Here is a 21520-nt window from a genome sequence, read left to right as displayed (position 1 = left end):
CCTGCTTCTTTGTCTGTGGCTGTGTTTGCATCGTGGTTCCAAATCTCTTAACAGATCAGTGTGTTTTCATTTCTGAATGGCTGTTGCAGGTAAGTTGTAGATCAGTGGCGCATGTTAATGATGTCATCAATATGCACCATGTTACGGCATTTGCAAAGTGAGCTGGCAATAAACGGCGCTCTGTTGGAACGTATCTTTGCATGTTATTTGCTTTACACACAAACAATGGCCTTACTTACATTAAGTGATATTTACATTAAGCAACAGTATCGGATCAGATTACATGTTTTTTTTTCCTTCTGATATCCGATCCAGTGATTTGGGCCAATATCGGACCGATACCAATACCGAGTATCGGATCAGTGCCAGCCCTAGTAAAAATTACAGCAACATTATTATCAGTCAGCAGCCTATTATGCTGACTAACTAGTGCAGATAGCACAAGCTCACAAGTTCAAATCTCTGTAGTGCTACCATCCTGGCCGGGCATCCAGTGGCCACAATTTTGAGGTTTCCCTCTCAGTGCCCTCTCGGCACAAGTGGTGGGGGAGTTCAGTATGTGACATGGCTTTGTGTGGAACTTGACACTGGTTGGTGTGGATGTGATGCAATCAGCAAAAGAATTGCAATAGGAAATTAGGAATTACTAAAATAGAAAAGAAAAGGGGCCTACAAAAATACAGAAATACAATAAACATTTTTTTGTTTATTGTATACCTCCACCACCAGCAGCAAGTTTAACACCTGGCATAAACACATCTGGCTTAAACATATGAAATAATTAGGAGGACTGTCCACATACTTTTGGCCAAGTAATATGTACATGTCCCATGAAATGTATGTAAACCCTTGAACTGTATTGAGTTACACATTAAGGGGGCCTTTAAACTGGGGAATTATTTACAGAGGTGGCGTGATTGTAAATTGGGTAACCACTGAATACTGAAGACTGAAGATTTCACTCTCTGGTACAAGTTTTAAATCAATTCATGATTTGGATGATTTTCTCTTTCAGAATTCGACCAGCCATGGAGGAAAATGCGCTGGGAGTGAGTATATTAGTATTTATAAATAAACAATCTATAATAGTTAAATCATTTACAGAACTTTGTATAAGATCAAAACATTTAGAACAAAATGATAAATATTAGCACCCAGTTCATTCTGTACAAATTGGTAATTAATGGCTAGGTTGATTACCTTTGTTCACTTTATTGGACATTATTTGAGGCTATTTTAGAGAAGCTGTGTGCTGCTAAGTCATTGTACACTTAGTAGGTAAGGTTGCCGGCCAGTGTGTTGGTATTAAAACCTAAAGTCTCTTGGCTAAAATTAAGTACCACCGCTGTTCCCTAATATTACAGCTTGCCACCTTGTTTTACACACATTTAAACAATGTTTTGTATTTTATAGAGACAAAGATGCTTTAGAACAGAAACTGAGGAGGTTCAAGCTCAGTCGTTCAGATGTTCCGTATATCAGGATCCTGATTGTTGGACCAGTTGGAGCAGGAAAATCCAGCTTCATCAACTCAATCAACAATGTTTTTCAAGGAAGAATCACCAGCGGTGCTCTTGTTGCTACAACATCTGGAACAAGTTTTACAAAGGAAGTGAGTCCTGATGTTATCATTAATGATTTTAATTAAAAAGTAAACTGGAGCAAATGTTGAGCTGATTATTGGTATGAAGATCAAGACCACATCACTGCAAAATGTTTTATTTAAATGTATTAAATAATAGCAATTCAGTTTGGATGTAAAACTGTTACTTTCTACTGAAAAGTGTGACTTTACACATAGAAGAATAAAGATACGATGAAGAATTGTTTAAGTGAGAAACATGAAAAATGTTCTACACAGTAGAGAATTAGAGGAAATAATATAATCTCATGTTTATCTGTATTACAGTATGAAACTCATTATATTGAAGACGAGGACGGTTCTGATTTACCTTTCATCTTTAATGACATCATGGGACTTGAGGATGAAGAAGGAAGAGGAGCACACCAACAGGACCTGGTATCAGCACTAAAAGACTTGGTCACAGAGGGATACAAAGTAAGAAGTGTGATATTCTAATCTACAATTACAACACAATAATAAACAGTTCCTTGTAGCGCTGTTAACTCCATGTTTCTGATGGTAAATTTTTTATATCAGTGCTGTTTTAGAGCATAAAACCTTAAAATCATTTTGTTATGGAAAAATTAGATATTATGTTTAATATCAACTGAATATTAGTATTTTGCTGCTTGTGCACTAAATAGTTGTAGTTGTTAAGTCCTTTTGTGGCAGCTTGAGATGTGGATGGGTGTCTAAAGTACAGAGATAAGCAACATCTGTCATTAATCGTGGATCTTTTGCATCACTGAAATGAAATTGTGGATGAAAGCTAATTTCCTCAAATTAAACTGTGAAAAATCTGATATGATCATCGTAGGTCCTACAACCCTGGCAAAAACGACAACAAATTTTCAAATTACCATTGATAATGACACGTTGTCTCCGTCTTCTAACATCCGAAATCTTGGTGTAATTTTTGATAGCAACCTCTCTTTTGACCGCCATGTAAATCACATCACCAAAACTGCTTTCTTTCATCTAAAAAACATAGCACGTCTACGTCCATCACTCTCCTTTTCTGCCGCCGAAACCTTGATTCATGCTTTTATTACATCCAGAATTGATTATTGCAATAGCATCCTTTATGGTACATCTAACAAAATCCTAAAATAAAACTTCAGTATATCCAGAATTCAGCTGCTCGCCTCCTTACTCATACTCGCTCCCGTGATCATATTACACCTGTTCTCCAAAAACTTCATTGGCTTCCCGTTGCTCAACGCATTCAATTCAAAATTCTTCTATTCACTCACAAAGCTCTCTATTATCAGGCCCCATCCTACCTCACCGACCTGCTCCATCAGCACATTCCCTCCCGTAGCCTTCGCTCTTCTGAGGCTAACCTACTGTCCATACCCTCTAGGACCAAGCACCGGACCTGGGGTGACAGGGCCTTTTCCATAGCTGCTCCATCTTTATGGAATTCTCTCCCCAAACACCTACGAGATTGTCCTGACCTGTCCAAATTCAAGTCACTTCTCAAAACTCATATATTCAAAATGGCATTTAACTTGTAACAACACGAAATAAATGCTTTTATTTTTGCTATTCTTTTTAATAGTTTTTATACTTAGATCACGACAGAAATGTGAAGTCCTAGATCCTAAAACTTGTAAAGTTTTCAGTTTCCTGATTGCATGTGAATCTGTCCTGTTTCTGTCTAATTTTAAGAAATTGTTCTATTTTTGTTGTTCTCTCATAATTTAGCTAATTTTTAATGAACTGTCTTATGCTGCTCTCTTTGTTTATATCTTAATTATTCTTGATGTTGATGTACTATTTTGATTTTGTACTATGATTTGTATGGTGTATGTACGTATTTGTTTTCATTATTTGTCTTATGTAAAGCGTCTTTGAGTATCTTGAAAAGCGCTATATAAATAAAATGTATTATTATTATTATTATTATTATCTTTTGTTAGAATCGATCCGAATTCATCAGGAGGCAAGGTGACGTCCTTTAAAAGTTTTATTCAGAAAAGGTTGGTTCGTCTTCCAGGTCACAAGCAGCTGCGTTCTGAAGCCTCTCCGTCTAAGTGAAGAATCCGACAGCCCTCGAGTAGAGCGCGCAGCTGTTATTTATAGTTTACCCCCCCCCCCCTAGTGGCCAGGTGTAGTACTACTCCATATAAGGTATGCCTTTTGTTCCAGGCTTCCGCTCAGCCAGTTCTAACCGTTTTTTATGCCATGTGGCGGTTTGGCCTAACTCCAAAATGTTTTAGACCAATATTGTAATGCCCAATTATAATTTATATTATAACAGCTGTCATAAAGCTGTTGAAACTAGATAAGAAACCCCACTTGACACTTGACAGAATGGATGTCATGTGACCAGAGCAGTATAAAGATAGGGCCATAGCATCTGTTTATGGTTCTTCAGCTATCAAATCAAATCACTTTATTGTCACGTCACATTAACACAGGTGTGAAAGGTGAGTGAAAATCTTAGGTGCTCAGTCCTTCACAGTTTCAATCCACATTAATTACAAAAATATACACATTAACTTACATAAAACTTACATAAAACAAGCACCATTTGTTCAATATATACAGGTATTGATTAAAGACTCTTTATGTACAGATGTACAAAAATTATGAAATGTGAATAAATATATAAAATTTGGAATAATAAGTTTGAGATGTACAGTTATTATACAAGATATGAGTTATACATTGTATGTGTGCAGGTGTGGTGAATACAGTAGTTCAAGTGGGTAAAGTGCAGAGTGCAGAATTGGTTGTATGGAGTGTGTATGGTGGAGAATTCTGTATGGTGGAGATCACTTTATTGATTATGAGGGGTTTGCTTGTTTATTGCTGTTCAGCAGTCTGATGGCTCGAAACCAGCTGGTTCTATTCCTCTGCTGTGGGAACCAACGATCATGCCAATAAATTCTCCAATCCAATCCAGTCACCTGTAATCTTTGTTTTTATCATCTCACTATATTTTTATAGCTTTACTTTATTTATATTTGAACTATTTTACAATAACATTAGACTATAGACCCAGCAGACTGAAAGCTATTATAGCTGCAAAGGAAGGGATGCGCTGAGGCAACTCCATATTCATTCTAATGGTTTTGTAGAATGTTCAACAAGTTTTTGATTAAACAGATTTTTGACTGATAAATATTTGTTTTCTCATGTAAATATCTAGTTTAATCCTGCGTCCCCCCTGTCACCAGATGACTACAAAAGCAGCCCTAAATTAGAAGATCAGATCTTCTGTTTGGTCAACATTCTGGCAGGAGACACAATTTCACAAATTGACCAAAAAATGATCAATAAGATGAAGTACATCCGTGACGAGGCTTCAAAACTGAGTAAGTTTTGTATACTAAGTATAAAATGTAATATGAATTTTTAAATAGTTAATCATACAGTTAAAACTTTACACATTTAAGAGCAGCTACGTCATGACAGTCTTGAGATTTTGATGATGTATTTCTGTGACTTAATGTTAAAATATCTTAATATCTAAAATATCTTATCTAAGTTGTATAGTTATTATAATTCCATTTAACTTTGTGGCATGGCATTCTAATTTCTCATTAGTGATTACAACTGACTACAGTTGGGGATGTCTCTGTGCCCATAAACAGGGTTTGTTTGACTGCTAGTAAAAAAAAAGTTAATGTAACTTCATATTAATACTGATGGATTTGCAGTGGGGTGTCCAGAACTGATAATTACTTGATTATTTTAGGCCATATAGTTAAACGTCTCTCCCATGTAAAGTTTTAATTTAACTGTACTTTACTTTAACTGTAATTAAGCCTGTATTAAATATTATTTTATTTTCTCCAGAAATTCCTCAAGTGCTCATCATGACTAAACCAGATCAGGCCTGTCCACTGGTTAAAAATAACATCAGAAAGATCTACACCAGCAAGAAGATCAAAGAAAAGGTAACTTTTATTTAGAAGGTGTATAAGGTACATTTGTTGTTTCATCTTACTGTATAAAACAAATTAGCTTAATTTAATTCAATATTAATAGTATCCAGTTTTTACTGGATACTAAAAACCTGGATAAGTAAAGGCAAAGATATTTCTGGGTAAAATCTAAAAACTGCAGCAAATAAAATGTATTTTTTCTAAAAATTATTTTTATATTTTAAATATTTGTATTGTATTACTGTCTAAATTTGCAGACAACTGTGGCTTCAAAACAACTAACTAAAATCAAATATTCTTTATATTTGCTTGTTTTACCAGATGCAGGAGTGCAGTAATCTGGTGGGTATTCCAATGAATCACATCTTTCCTGTGAAGAACTACCACGAGGAGATGGACACAAAAAAATGACATCGATGTTCTGATCCTCAAAGCACTCGATCAGATCGTGAACATCGCCAATGATGCACAGAAGAGAAGAGCCCGCAGTAATAAACCTGAGTGAAGACTCTTGAGATCCCATCACATCTTTGCTGTGTCTTTATAGACATCAGCATATACAACCATTCAAGTCTGATGCTTATTTAAATATCTTCTGATCAGTTTATACAGCAACGTTTATTATTTGTTGGTAATAGAAACACTACAATAGTACTACAATTATATAATGAAACAAAACTATGCTGACATAGTATAGCATCTAGCATGGATGCTAACAGATTAGGAACAATAACAAAGATGTTTTCCTGTGTTTTTAATTAAAGAATGAAAATTCCATTTTGCTGTCTTTGTTCTGGCCACTAAATGCACCTACGTGTCCTTTATCACTTTTCAAATCGTGTTTTATATAGACGTAATATTGACACTATTGTGTTGATGTGTTTTGTGATTGGTGACGTGACACGACACGTTGATGTACTGACAGGTCTGGTGTAAAAGAATCTTATCTTACATTCCGACACATGATCTCACAAAGTGTGTCAAATAAAATCGGACAAGATGTTTTAAACGACCTCACAAGAGAAATCGCGCTATTTAAATATAGTATATTGTCAAAAGTATTCACTCGTCTGCCTTCACACGCATATGAACTTGACACCCTTTACAGCTTCAACTCTTCTGGGAAGGCTTTCCACAAGGTTTAGGAGTGTGTTTATGGGAATTTTTGACCATTCCTCCAGAAGCACATTTGTGACGTCAGACACTGATATTGGACGAGAAGGTCTGGCTCACAGTCTCCGCTCTAATTCATCCCAAAGGTGTTCTATCGGGTTGAGGTCAGGACTCTGTGCAGGCCAGTCAAGTTCTTCCACACCAAACTCACTCATCCACGTCTTTATGGACCTTGTGCTTTGTGCACTGGTGCACAGTCATGTTGGAACAAAGTTGGGAGCATGAAATTGTCCAAAATCTCTTGGTGTGCTGAAGCATTAAGAGTTCCTTTCACTGGAACTAAGGGGCCGAGCCCAACTCCTGAAAAACACCCCCACACCATAATCCCCCCTCCACCACACTTTACACTCGGCACAATACAGTCAGACAGGTACCGTTCTCCTGGCAACCGCCAAACCCTGACTCGTCCATCGGATCACCAGACGGAGAAGCGTGATTCGTCACTCCAGAGAACACGTCTCCACTGCTCTAGAGTCCAGTGGCGGCATGTTTTACACCACTGCATCCGACGCTTTGCATTGCGCTTGGCGATGTGAGGCTTGGATGCAGCTGCTTGGCCATGGAAACCCATTCCATGAAGCTCTACACACTGTTCTTCAGCTAATCTGAAGGCCACATGAAGTTTGGAGGTCTGTAGCGATCGACTCTGCAGAAAGTTGGTGACCTCTGTGCACTATGTTCCTCAGCATCCACTGACCCGCTCTGTCATTTTACGTGGCCTAACACTTTGTTACCAATCGCTTCCACTTTGTTATAATACCACTGACAGTCGACTGTGGAATATTTAGTATTGAGGAAATTTAACGACTGGACTTGTTGCTCTGGTGGCATCACAGTACCACGCTGGAATTCACTGAGCTCCTGAGCTTTCATTAATGTGTGTAGAAGCAGTCTGCATGCCGAGGTGCTTGGTTTTATACACCTGTGGCCATGGAAGTGATTGGAACACCTGAATTCAATGATTTGGATGGGTGAGTGAATACTTTTGGCAATATAGTGTATGTCTTATTATAAACTACAGGCAGCTCTATAGATGTGAATCTTATTAGACACTATAGGTAACAATATAGATCTATGTAATATTATAAACTATAGGTAGCACATCTGGATGAATTTGTATCTTATTATAAACTATAGGTAGCACATCTGGATAAATCTGTATCTTATTATAAACTATAGGTAGCACATCTGGATAGATCTGTATCTTATTATAAACTATAGGTAGCACATCTGGATAAATCTGTATCTTATTATAAACTATAGGTAGAACATCTGGATAGATCTGTATCTTATTATAAACTATAGGTAGCACACCTGGATACATATGTATCTTATCATAAACTATAGGTAGCACATCTGGATAAATCTGTATCTTATTATAAACTATAGGTAGCACATCTGGATAAATCTGTATCTTATTATAAACTATAGGTAGCACATCTGGATAAATCTGTATCTTATTATAAACTATAGGTAGCACATCTGGATAAATCTGTATCTTATTATAAACTATAGGTAGCACATCTGGATAAATTTGTATTTTATTATAAACTATAGGTAGCACATCTGGATTAATTTGTATTTTATTATAAACTATAGGTAGCACATCTGGATAAATCTGTAACTTATTATAAACTATAGGTAGCACATCTGGATAAATCTGTATCTTATTATAAACTATAGGTAGCACATCTGGATAGATCTGTATCTTATTATAAACTATAGCTAGCACATCTGGATAAATTTGTATCTTATTATAAACTATAGGTAGCACATCTGGATAGATCTGTATCTTATTATAAACTATAGGTAGCACATCTGGATAAATCTGTATCTTATTATAAACTATAGGTAGCACATCTGGATAGATCTGTATCTTATTATAAACTATAGGTAGCACACCTGGATACATATGTATCTTATCATAAACTATAGGTAGCACATCTGGATAAATCTGTATCTTATTATAAACTATAGGTAGAACATCTGGATAGATCTGTATCTTATTATAAACTATAGGTAGCACACCTGGATACATATGTATCTTATCATAAACTATAGGTAGCACATCTGGATAAATCTGTATCTTATTATAAACTATAGGTAGCACATCTGGATAAATCTGTATCTTATTATAAACTATAGGTAGCACATCTGGATAAATCTGTATCTTATTATAAACTATAGGTAGCACATCTGGATAAATCTGTATCTTATTATAAACTATAGGTAGCACATCTGGATAAATCTGTATCTTATTATAAACTATAGGTAGCACATCTGGATAGATCTGTATCTTATTATAAACTATAGGTAGCACACCTGGATACATATGTATCTTATCATAAACTATAGGTAGCACATCTGGATAAATCTGTATCTTATTATAAACTATAGGTAGAACATCTGGATAGATCTGTATCTTATTATAAACTATAGGTAGCACACCTGGATACATATGTATCTTATCATAAACTATAGGTAGCACATCTGGATAAATCTGTATCTTATTATAAACTATAGGTAGCACATCTGGATAAATCTGTATCTTATTATAAACTATAGGTAGCACATCTGGATAAATCTGTATCTTATTATAAACTATAGGTAGCACATCTGGATAAATCTGTATCTTATTATAAACTATAGGTAGCACATCTGGATAAATTTGTATTTTATTATAAACTATAGGTAGCACATCTGGATTAATTTGTATTTTATTATAAACTATAGGTAGCACATCTGGATAAATCTGTAACTTATTATAAACTATAGGTAGCACATCTGGATAAATCTGTATCTTATTATAAACTATAGGTAGCACATCTGGATAGATCTGTATCTTATTATAAACTATAGCTAGCACATCTGGATGAATTTGTATCTTATTATAAACTATAGGTAGCACATCTGGATAAATTTGTATTTTATTATAAACTATAGGTAGCACATCTGGATTAATTTGTATTTTATTATAAACTATAGGTAGCACATCTGGATAGATCTGTATCTTATTATAAACTATAGGTAGCACACCTGGATACATATGTATCTTATCATAAACTATAGGTAGCACATCTGGATAAATCTGTATCTTATTATAAACTATAGGTAGCACATCTGGATAAATCTGTATCTTATTATAAACTATAGGTAGCACATCTGGATAAATCTGTATCTTATTATAAACTATAGGTAGCACATCTGGATAAATCTGTATCTTATTATAAACTATAGGTAGCACATCTGGATAAATTTGTATTTTATTATAAACTATAGGTAGCACATCTGGATTAATTTGTATTTTATTATAAACTATAGGTAGCACATCTGGATAAATCTGTAACTTATTATAAACTATAGGTAGCACATCTGGATAAATCTGTATCTTATTATAAACTATAGGTAGCACATCTGGATAGATCTGTATCTTATTATAAACTATAGCTAGCACATCTGGATAAATTTGTATCTTATTATAAACTATAGGTAGCACATCTGGATAAATCTGTATCTTATTATAAACTATAGGTAGCACATCTGGATACATCTGTATCTTATTATAAACTACAGGTAGCACATCTGGATGAATCTGTATCTTATTATAAACTATAGGTAGCACATCTGGATGAATCTGTATCTTATTATAAACTATAGCTAGCACATCTGGATAAATTTGTATCTTATTATAAACTATAGGTAGCACATCTGGATAAATCTGTATCTTATTATAAACTATAGGTAGCACATCTGGATACATCTGTATCTTATTATAAACTATAGGTAGCACATCTGGATACATCTGTATCTTATTATAAACTATAGGTAGCACATCTGGATAAATCTGTATCTTATTATAAACTATAGGTAGCACATCTGGATAAATATGTATCTTATTATAAACTATAGGTAGCACATCTGGATAGATCTGTATCTTATTATAAACTATAGGTAGCACATCTGGATAAATCTGTATCTTATTATAAACTATAGGTAGCACATCTGGATAGATCTGTATCTTATTATAAACTATAGGTAGCACACCTGGATACATATGTATCTTATCATAAACTATAGGTAGCACATCTGGATAAATCTGTATCTTATTATAAACTATAGGTAGAACATCTGGATAGATCTGTATCTTATTATAAACTATAGGTAGCACACCTGGATACATATGTATCTTATCATAAACTATAGGTAGCACATCTGGATAAATCTGTATCTTATTATAAACTATAGGTAGCACATCTGGATAAATCTGTATCTTATTATAAACTATAGGTAGCACATCTGGATAAATCTGTATCTTATTATAAACTATAGGTAGCACATCTGGATAAATTTGTATTTTATTATAAACTATAGGTAGCACATCTGGATAAATCTGTATCTTATTATAAACTATAGGTAGCACATCTGGATAAATCTGTATCTTATTATAAACTATAGGTAGCACATCTGGATAAATCTGTATCTTATTATAAACTATAGGTAGCACATCTGGATAAATCTGTATCTTATTATAAACTATAGGTAGCACATCTGGATAAATCTGTATCTTATTATAAACTATAGGTAGCACATCTGGATAAATCTGTATCTTATTATAAACTATAGGTAGCACATCTGGATAAATTTGTATTTTATTATAAACTATAGGTAGCACATCTGGATTAATTTGTATTTTATTATAAACTATAGGTAGCACATCTGGATAAATCTGTAACTTATTATAAACTATAGGTAGCACATCTGGATAAATCTGTATCTTATTATAAACTATAGGTAGCACATCTGGATAGATCTGTATCTTATTATAAACTATAGCTAGCACATCTGGATAAATTTGTATCTTATTATAAACTATAGGTAGCACATCTGGATAAATCTGTATCTTATTATAAACTATAGGTAGCACATCTGGATAAATTTGTATTTTATTATAAACTATAGGTAGCACATCTGGATTAATTTGTATGTTATTATAAACTATAGGTAGCACATCTGGATAAATCTGTAACTTATTATAAACTATAGGTAGCACATCTGGATAAATCTGTATCTTATTATAAACTATAGGTAGCACATCTGGATGAATCTGTATCTTATTATAAACTATAGCTAGCACATCTGGATAAATTTGTATCTTATTATAAACTATAGGTAGCACATCTGGATAAATCTGTATCTTATTATAAACTATAGGTAGCACATCTGGATACATCTGTATCTTATTATAAACTACAGGTAGCACATCTGGATGAATCTGTATCTTATTATAAACTATAGGTAGCACATCTGGATGAATCTGTATCTTATTATAAACTATAGCTAGCACATCTGGATAAATTTGTATCTTATTATAAACTATAGGTAGCACATCTGGATAAATCTGTATCTTATTATAAACTATAGGTAGCACATCTGGATACATCTGTATCTTATTATAAACTATAGGTAGCACATCTGGATACATCTGTATCTTATTATAAACTATAGGTAGCACATCTGGATAAATCTGTATCTTATTATAAACTATAGGTAGCACATCTGGATAAATATGTATCTTATTATAAACTATAGGTAGCACATCTGGATAGATCTGTATCTTATTATAAACTATAGGTAGCACATCTGGATAAATCTGTATCTTATTATAAACTATAGGTAGCACATCTGGATAGATCTGTATCTTATTATAAACTATAGGTAGCACACCTGGATACATATGTATCTTATCATAAACTATAGGTAGCACATCTGGATAAATCTGTATCTTATTATAAACTATAGGTAGCACATCTGGATAAATCTGTATCTTATTATAAACTATAGGTAGCACATCTGGATAAATCTGTATCTTATTATAAACTATAGGTAGCACATCTGGATAAATCTGTATCTTATTATAAACTATAGGTAGCACATCTGGATAAATTTGTATTTTATTATAAACTATAGGTAGCACATCTGGATTAATTTGTATTTTATTATAAACTATAGGTAGCACATCTGGATAAATCTGTAACTTATTATAAACTATAGGTAGCACATCTGGATACATCTGTATCTTATTATAAACTATAGGTAGCACATCTGGATAGATCTGTATCTTATTATAAACTACAGGTAGCACATCTGGATAAATCTGTATCTTATTATAAACTATAGGTAGCACATCTGGATGAATCTGTATCTTATTATAAACTATAGCTAGCACATCTGGATAAATTTGTATCTTATTATAAACTATAGGTAGCACATCTGGATAAATCTGTATCTTATTATAAACTATAGGTAGCACATCTGGATACATCTGTATCTTATTATAAACTATAGGTAGCACATCTGGATAAATCTGTATCTTATTATAAACTATAGGTAGCACATCTGGATAAATCTGTATCTTATTATAAACTATAGGTAGCACATCTGGATAGATATGTATCTTATTATAAACTATAGGTAGCACATCTGGATAGATCTGTATCTTATTATAAACTATAGGTGGCACATCTGGATAAATCTGTATCTTATTATAAATTATAGGTAATGGTAAATGTAAGCTACTCTGTTGAAATCATATATCTGTAAATCTGTCTCTGATAGACCAACCAACCATGGACTTCACTGCACATCACAGCTAAATAATTTTTTTACTTTTTTAATTAACAAGAAATGCTGATACTTTTACTTTCAGTTTACAAGAAATGCTGTTAATGCTGTAAATGAAATGATGTACCACTTTACCCTCTGTGAGTGTGTGTTTGTGGTGCATGATGCTAAAGATCTTACAGTATAAATCAGACTGAGGTGCACATCCTAAAAAACACTAGTCATTTTATTTGACTAACAATACAAAAAGCTTTACTTTGGTTTAGGATGTTTTACAGACGTAAACAGTTTTGATGCACGCAATAAACACAGAGCTGTTGTTTAGCTGGTAAAAGCAATCCAAGCCTTCACATCCTCGTCATTAATCGTCCCAGCAAATTATCAGACAAAACCCAGAACTCGGCCCAGTGCATCAATACTTCATTATTATGAGCAACAATTCAAGAATAATTCAAGGATTTTTGTTTCTGCTATGAAACACTGAACAATAAGTCTTTAACAAATATACAAATATTTAAAATTGTCTCCCAAACAATTTCTATATTTTGTAGATTTAGATACACATCAGAGTTTATTAACATTATCGCTATAAAACAACTCTGGTATCTTTCACAATATTAAGTCAAGCCAAATGTATTCACATAGAGCTTTTTACAATAGACATCGTCTCAAAGCAACTCAACAGAATTCAGGACAGACAGACCAAAAACCCCTGTTGAGCAAACCAAGAAAAAACTCCCTTAAAATTACAGGAAAAAACTAAGAGACTTGGCAGGGACCTCCATCCTTATTGGGTGGCCTGGAGGATAAATTAAATGAATAGGACTTACACAAACTGGAAAAATTACAGTCCCTTCAAAATAAGGGGGCAGTAAATACTGTTGTAATAAGCTTTAAAATACTTTTTTTTTTTTTTTATCAAATGAAGGTTTATGTCAGCAACAACTATCTTAAATGAGTTGAGTTTACAGTGAGGCCATGTGTTCATATAAAAGTCTTTAAACAAACGTTTGTTGACTGGGACACAATAGGGCGGCACGGTGGCTAAGTGACCTGGGTTTGATCCCCAGGTGGGACAGTTCGGGTCCTTTCTGTGTGGAGTTTGCATGTTCTCCCCGTGTCTGCATGGGTTTCCTCCGGGTGCTCCGGTTTCCTCCCACAGTCCAAAGACATGCAAGTGAGGTGAATTAGAGACACAAAATTGTCCATGACCGTGTTTGATATAACCTTGTGAACTGATGGGCTTTGTGTGATGAGTAACTACCGTTCCTGTCATGAATGTAACCAAAAGTGTAAAACATGACGTTAAAATCCTAATAAACAAACAAACTGGGACACAATGAAAGGAAGAACGCTGGTTGTTTGATGGGGTTGTAGCTGTTGAATTTAAAGAAGGTTTCAAATGTAGTGAAAATAATTACAAGCCAGAGATTTATATACAAAAACCTCCTGCTTTTTATCTATTCTAATTTATAAAAGCAGTGCAGCTTGGGTATTGTGCAATATGTATTTTAAATATAAATAATTAAATGTAAATAATTCTATCAGTTGTTATGGTCACTAATACAGTACAGTCTGCCAATTATGTTTACTGCGTGCTCTACAAATTAAAATAATCTAATGTTATCAAGGGTAGGACAATTAATTTAGATTATCTTTAATTTCCAAGAAATGCTGTTACTTTCAGTTTCAATTTCCAAGAAATGTGTGTGTGTGTGTGTGTGTGTGTGTGTGTGTGTACATCCTGAAAAATAAACGAAGAGTTTATTTGACTGATAACACAAGAACAAATAAATGCTTTAATATTTTAAATAAGAAAATATATAATTTAATACCATAACTATAAGATCATATTAAACATGTAAAATATCTAATATAAAGCAATAAGCCACGAGAGACCGTGCGTTACTGCGATCTTATCACTGTGAAGGATGTTAAAACGTTTTTCCCCGTGATAAAATCATAGCAGTAACGCACGGTCTCTCATGGCTTATTACTTTTATAAAATGGCGGTCAACATAAAATATAATAAAATACAACAATGTTCAATTTCTAAATGTTTTTATTTACAAAAACACTTACAAAAAGCATTCTTATTAATATTCGTATTATCGTATTAATTATAATCGTATTAATATGGAATGATGTGAGGTGGTCATAGGTGTGCGTTTATCGGGGATTTTACAACGGCTTTGAACGCGGCTCAGACAATCAGATTTTAGGACCGGAACTATCCGTTTTATAATTAATGTTAAATCATAACTAACATGATTTCTGTTTATTTTTTCTTGCTTAACAGAAACCAATTACAGCAAAAGTGTGAAAACGTTTTATACAGACTGTGTACAAGCAGCTAAATCATGTTTCATGAAGTGAAATTCATTTTTACTTTCAGTTTACATAAAAAAACTGATGTACAAAGTGCAGCTAGTGAGTGTGTGTGTGTGCATCTATAAAAGAGGTAACACTGAGAGCTTCTGCAGAAGACCTGCACATCCTTAAGCTGTGAGTACATTTACTTATTACATAACATTACATAAGAATATATATATTCTTTTTTTTTTTCTTTTTTTTTTTTAAAGGTGCATCATAAAGTTTTTGATGAAAAAATGATACTGAATGAAGCAGGACTAAAAAAGTAATTGCTGTTTTTATTTGCCTTTAATTGATGCATATTTTGCTAAATAATTTTAGATTCTTAAACACAACATGTTTTTATTTTATTTATTTAATTATTAGGATTTTAATGTCATGTTTTTACACTAAGGTAGTTATTAGTTTTAGTTTTTAGGTAGTTATTCGTTACACGAGAATCAGTTCACAAGTTTAATATCAAACACAGTCTTGGACAATTTTGTGTCTCCAATCACCTCACGTCTTTGTACTGTGAGAGGAAACCTACGCAGACATGGGGAGAACATGCAAACTGCACACAGATCGAACCCAGGACCTTCTTGCTGTGAGGCGACAGTGCTACCCACTGAGCCAGCATCTTGCCCAAAATAATGTGACGTGAACTTGAGTAAAAACTCCAGTTAGTTTAGCCAATTGAACTCTTGTCTAGTAGAATATAAATCTCACTTAAGCAGCCAGTCAGGAATTATGGGTGAAAAATTACAGTGGACCACAAACACCCTTAAAAATAAAATGCTATGCAGACTAACAACCTCTATTTTCTATTTTCTCTATTTATATTATCTTTAGTTTATTTTTTATGTTTTTGATAACACGATTATTCTGCACATTTACATTTGTGGCATTCAGCAGACACTTTTATCCACAGTGACTTACAATTTTATGACTGGATACAATTTAAGCAATTTAGGTTTAGGGGCCTTGCTTAGGGGCCAACATTGGCAAAGGGGGCAATTTAGAGGCTCTCATGATGTTTGCTTTTTGGTAAACAAGAAAAGTTAAAGAACAACAGCTAATAGTTTAAAAAATATTTTTTTAAATGTTCCAAAAAATTGAAGTGCCCTGTCAGATGCTTAGAATCACCCTGACGTTTTCCCATGTATGACGCTCCTGTCAGAAGGTGCCAGGAAAAAAATTCAAAATACATTATTGTAAGTTCTAGAACACCAGTGAACCTCACTGTGATGGTGGAGTCTTGGAACCGTTGTGAATCTACCAGCAAGCAAATTCACACATTTAGTGAAAGCTCATCAAGGAAGTTTTACATATTTGGGAGAAATAACAGCGTCTCTGTTAGAAATTGTGGTAAGAATAATTAGTTTATCCAGCAGAGAAAAAAATCATATCTGTAAACTATTTACATTTTAGAGTGAACTTGCTAAAAGCGAAACCAGCCAGCAGTGTATGTGATACTGGAGATGGTGTTTAGTTACAATCACTGATGCTAACAATGGTGTTGCAACTAGTTAAGAGGTTAATAAATTATTAAATAAATTATTTACAGAATTGTACATTTATCTGATTTTTTTAAAGCCTGACTGATTTGAGTAAAATGGGAGGCGGACAGTCTACACCATCACCACCACCACCACCACCAAATCCAGGTGAGTCAAGTACACAGTGGGTTAAAGGTGCAAGGATTCAAAATACCTCTTAAAGCTGGTCATTTAAAATCAGAATCTGCAAGTATATCTGTTCATTGTACTTATGGTTAATTGTTTTAGATGGTCTACAGACCTAAAGTGGCTTAGAACTGGCAAAGATCTATAAAATGCTTTAAAGAGTTAATGTGATTATTTGCCATTTTAATAATTACTAATGTTAATTAATTAATTTTATTAATTTTTGACCATGGTATTTGTTTGTTTGTTTGTTTGTTTATTGGGATTTTAACGTCATGTGTTACACACTTTGGTTTCATTCATGACAGAAATGGTAGTTATTATTTTCTCTTTCAGAATATGATGAGCCATGGAGGAAAATGCCTTGGGGGTTAGTACATTTTTGTTTATTCTGAACATTTTCAATTTCAAACAGGTGATGTGAACAGGTGATTGTAATCATGGTTTGGTACAAAAGCTGCATCCAGGAAAGACTGAGAGTCTTTGATTAGCAAAGATGATCTGAGGATCTCAAGTATAATTTCCATTTTAGTTAGTAAGTCAGATACATTAAGGTGTGTTGTTCTTCTGTAATTTGTTGGTGATTATAGAGAAAAAGGCGCCTTACAAAAGAAACTGAGACAATTCAAGGTTGAAACCTCACATGCGCCGAACATCAGGATCCTGATTGTTGGAGCAGTTGGAGCAGGAAAATCCAGCTTCATAAACTCAGTAAATAATGTTTTCCAAGGACGAATCACCTGTGATGCTCTTACTGATTCAACAGCTGGATACTCGTTTACCAAAGTAGTAAGTACAATACTGTTTAAATATAAACTTTTACAAATAATTTTGTACTAACAAATAGTGATTTGATCAGGTCCTTGACAACCAAAGTCCTCTAATCCCCACCTCCTCTATTAAGTTGTAAATTTTGGGCCCCTGAGCAAGGCCCTTAGCCCTCAATTGTTTGCATTTTATTAGTCATCATTATAAGTCGCTTTGGACAAAAATATCTGCTAAAACTACATCACATTAAAGCTAAGTAATAATAAGAAATAATAAGAGACAATAAGAAATACCAAATGATGGATATGAAATTGTTTTTCAGTATAAAACATATAAAATTAAAGGAGATGATGGTTCCCCCTTGGCTTTTATCTTCAATGATATGATGGGACTTCAGGAAACATATGAGACACTTCATCAGGACATCATTGAAGCCTTAAAAGGTTTTGTCCAGGAGGGATACAAGGTAAGCAAATGTCAATGACATCCTGAAACAGATGGTTACATACGGCTGTGTTAAAAAGTAACTGCCCCCTTTTCAACTGCCCCTGCTATTCCATAATTGTCACACTGAGTTTATATTTTAACAAAACTGATACTACACACATTTTGTAAATGTTATTTTATTTATTTATAACCCAAAGCTACGGAGCCCCTTAGGGGTCACTAAGGAAAAAAAATATATAAATAGCAAAATACGTACCCTCGGTTTAGTAATCCGTACACACGGATTTGTAAACTGTACTCTTAGTTTTAAAGTCAGACCGCGGTCACGCTATCTGCGCTACAAGATTTACTGTGCGCCTAAACCCCGTTTTACGGTAATATATATATTGGCAACAAAAGCACATAACATGGTAAAATTATGCAAATAGGTCATTTTAAAATTCCATTAAAACAAGTGGAATTATTGTTATAGACCAATCTGAAAGGTCTAATAAAATAAGCAAATCAAATTGTTATCAAAGTGCTCCACTTTTTTCTTTAAGAGCATGAACTCTTTTATTAATGAAATACATTTCAGACATTTTTATTGTAGTAATCTGGGGTGATGGGATAGCAAACTTATTAAAAAGTCAAATCAAAATGTTATCAAATGCCACCCCCACAATCACAAAGAACACTAGTACTCATCTTGTGATTTTGAGATTATTTTACCTTAGGAATTTAGAATAATAGGATTGCAAACCAACGTAAAGTGAAATGTACAGTATAAATGTCTGAGCCTCATAAAAACAGTAAGTAGAAGTAGAAGTATTCTTCAAGAGTGTGATGGGGTGATTTGATAATAATTTGATTTGCTTATTTAATTAGACCTTTAAAATTGGTCTATAGCAATTCGACTTGTTTTAATGGAATTTTAAAATTATCCATTTGCATAATTTTACCATGTTATGTGCTTATGTTGTCAAAATACAGTGGGGTCAAAAAGTATTTAGTCAGCCACTGATTGTGCAGGTTCTCCTACTTAGAAAGATGAGAGAGGTCTGTAATTTTCATCATAGGTACACTTCAACTATGAGAGACAAAATGAGGGAAAAAAATCCAGGAAATCACATTGTAGGATTTTTAAAGAATTTTTTTGTAAATGATGGTGGAAAATAAGTATTTGGTCAATAACAAAAGTTCAACTCAATACTTTGTAACATGACCTTTGTTGGCAATGACAGAGGTGAAACGTTTCCTGTAAGTCTTCACCAGGTTTGCACACACTGTAGCTGGTATTTTGGCCCATTCCTCCATGCAGATCTCCTCTAGAGCAGTGATGTTTTGGGGCAACACGGACTCCACAAATTTTCTATGGGGTTGAGGTCTGGAGACTGGCTAGGCCACTCCAGGATCTTGAAATGCTTTTTACGGAGCCACTCCTTCGTTGCCCGAGTGGTGTGTTTGGGATCATCGTCATGCTGGAAGACCCAGCCACGTTCCATCTTCAATGCTCTCACTGATGGAAGGAGGTTTTGGCTTAAAATCTCACGATACATGGCCCCGTTCATTCTTCCCTTAACACGGATCAGTCGTCCTGTCCCCTTTGCAGAAAAACAGCCCCAAAGCATGATGTTTCCACCCCATGCTTCACAGTAGGTATGGTGTTCTTGGGTTCTTCTTCTTCCTCCAAACACGACGAGTTGAGTTTTTACCAAAAAGTTCCATTTTGGTTTCATCTGACCACATGATATTCTCCCAATCCTCTTCTGGATCATCCATATGCTCTCTGGCAAACATCAGATGGGCCTGGACATGTACTGGCTTAAGCAGGGGGACACGCCTGGCACTGCAGGATTTGAGTCCCTCTCGGCGTAGTGTGTTACTGATGGTAGCCTTTGTTACTTTGGTCCCAGCTCTCTGCAGGTCATTCATCAGGTCCCTCCGTGTAGTTCTGGGATTTTTGCTCACCTTTCTCATGATCATTTTGACCCCACGGGATGAGACCTTGACCCCAAGGGAGATTATCAATGGTCTTGTATGTCTTCCATTTTCTTACAATTGCTCCCACAGTTGATTTATTCACACCAACCTGCTTGCCTATTGTAGATTCACTCTTCCCAGCCTGGTGCAGGTCTACAATTTTCTTCCTGGTGTCCCTCGACAGCTCTTTGGTCTTGGCCATGGTTGAGTTTGGAGTCTGACTGTTTGAGGCTGTGGACAGGTGTCTTTTATACAGATAACGAGGTCAAACAGGTGCCATTAATACAGGTAACGAGTGGAGGACAGAAGAGCTTCTTAAAGAAGAAGTTACAGGTCTGTGAGAGCCAGAAATCTTCCTTGTTTGTTATTGACCAAATACTTATTTTCCACCATAATTTACAAATAAATTCTTAAAAAATCCTACAATGTGATTTCCTGGATTTTTTTTTTCTCATTTTGTCTCTCATAGTTGAAGTGTAGCTATGATGAAAATTACAGACCTCTCTCATCTTTCTAAGTAGGAGAACTTGCACAATCAGTGGCTGACTAAATACTTTTTGACCCCACTGTATAAACAAAAGGATGTATAACAAATAGGTAGGAAAGTGATTTTTAAAAATGAAAAAAAAAAATAACAGAGAAGGTCTGAATTTCCAACTTTTTAGATCTACATATAGGTTGTAACTTTTCTTTCTGGCACATTTTTGTGCATCAGAGCTGGGTTTTGTATATTAAGATAAAAGTAAAGAGATGCTTTATCCTCTTCAATGCTTCGCAACTGTATTACCGTAAAACGGGGTTTAGGCGCACAGTAAAACTTGTAGCGCAGATAGCGTGACCGCGGTCGGATTTTAAAACTAAGAGTACAGTTTACAGATTACTAAACCGAGGGTACGGATTACTAAACCGAGGGTACGGTTTACTAAACCGAGGGTACGGTTTACTAAACCGAGGGTACGGTTTACTAAACCGAGGGTACGGATTACTAAACC

At 34.5% G+C, this 21520-nt stretch overlaps 1 protein-coding gene and 1 pseudogene across 1 annotated transcript in view; both read left to right on the top strand.

Moving 5' to 3' along the window:
- Positions 1-1028: 1028 nt before the first annotated feature.
- LOC134329527 (interferon-induced protein 44-like) lies at positions 1029-6200 on the top strand (annotated as a pseudogene).
- Positions 6201-16826: 10626 nt separating this feature from the next.
- The window catches only part of LOC134329526 (interferon-induced protein 44-like), a 37717-nt gene continuing 33023 nt past the window's right edge, over positions 16827-21520 (top strand). The window contains exons 1-3 of the mRNA XM_063010811.1: positions 16827-16849; positions 17942-18140; positions 18442-18585. Of these exons, the coding sequence (XP_062866881.1) occupies positions 16827-16849; positions 17942-18140; positions 18442-18585 (366 nt within the window). The remainder of the gene's footprint in view (positions 16850-17941; positions 18141-18441; positions 18586-21520) is intronic.

This window comes from Trichomycterus rosablanca, chromosome 15 (assembly GCF_030014385.1).
Source record: "Trichomycterus rosablanca isolate fTriRos1 chromosome 15, fTriRos1.hap1, whole genome shotgun sequence".
Taxonomy (NCBI): domain Eukaryota; kingdom Metazoa; phylum Chordata; class Actinopteri; order Siluriformes; family Trichomycteridae; genus Trichomycterus; species Trichomycterus rosablanca.
Note: the sequence above shows the minus strand (reverse complement) of the source record. Positions and strands in the feature narration are given on the sequence as shown.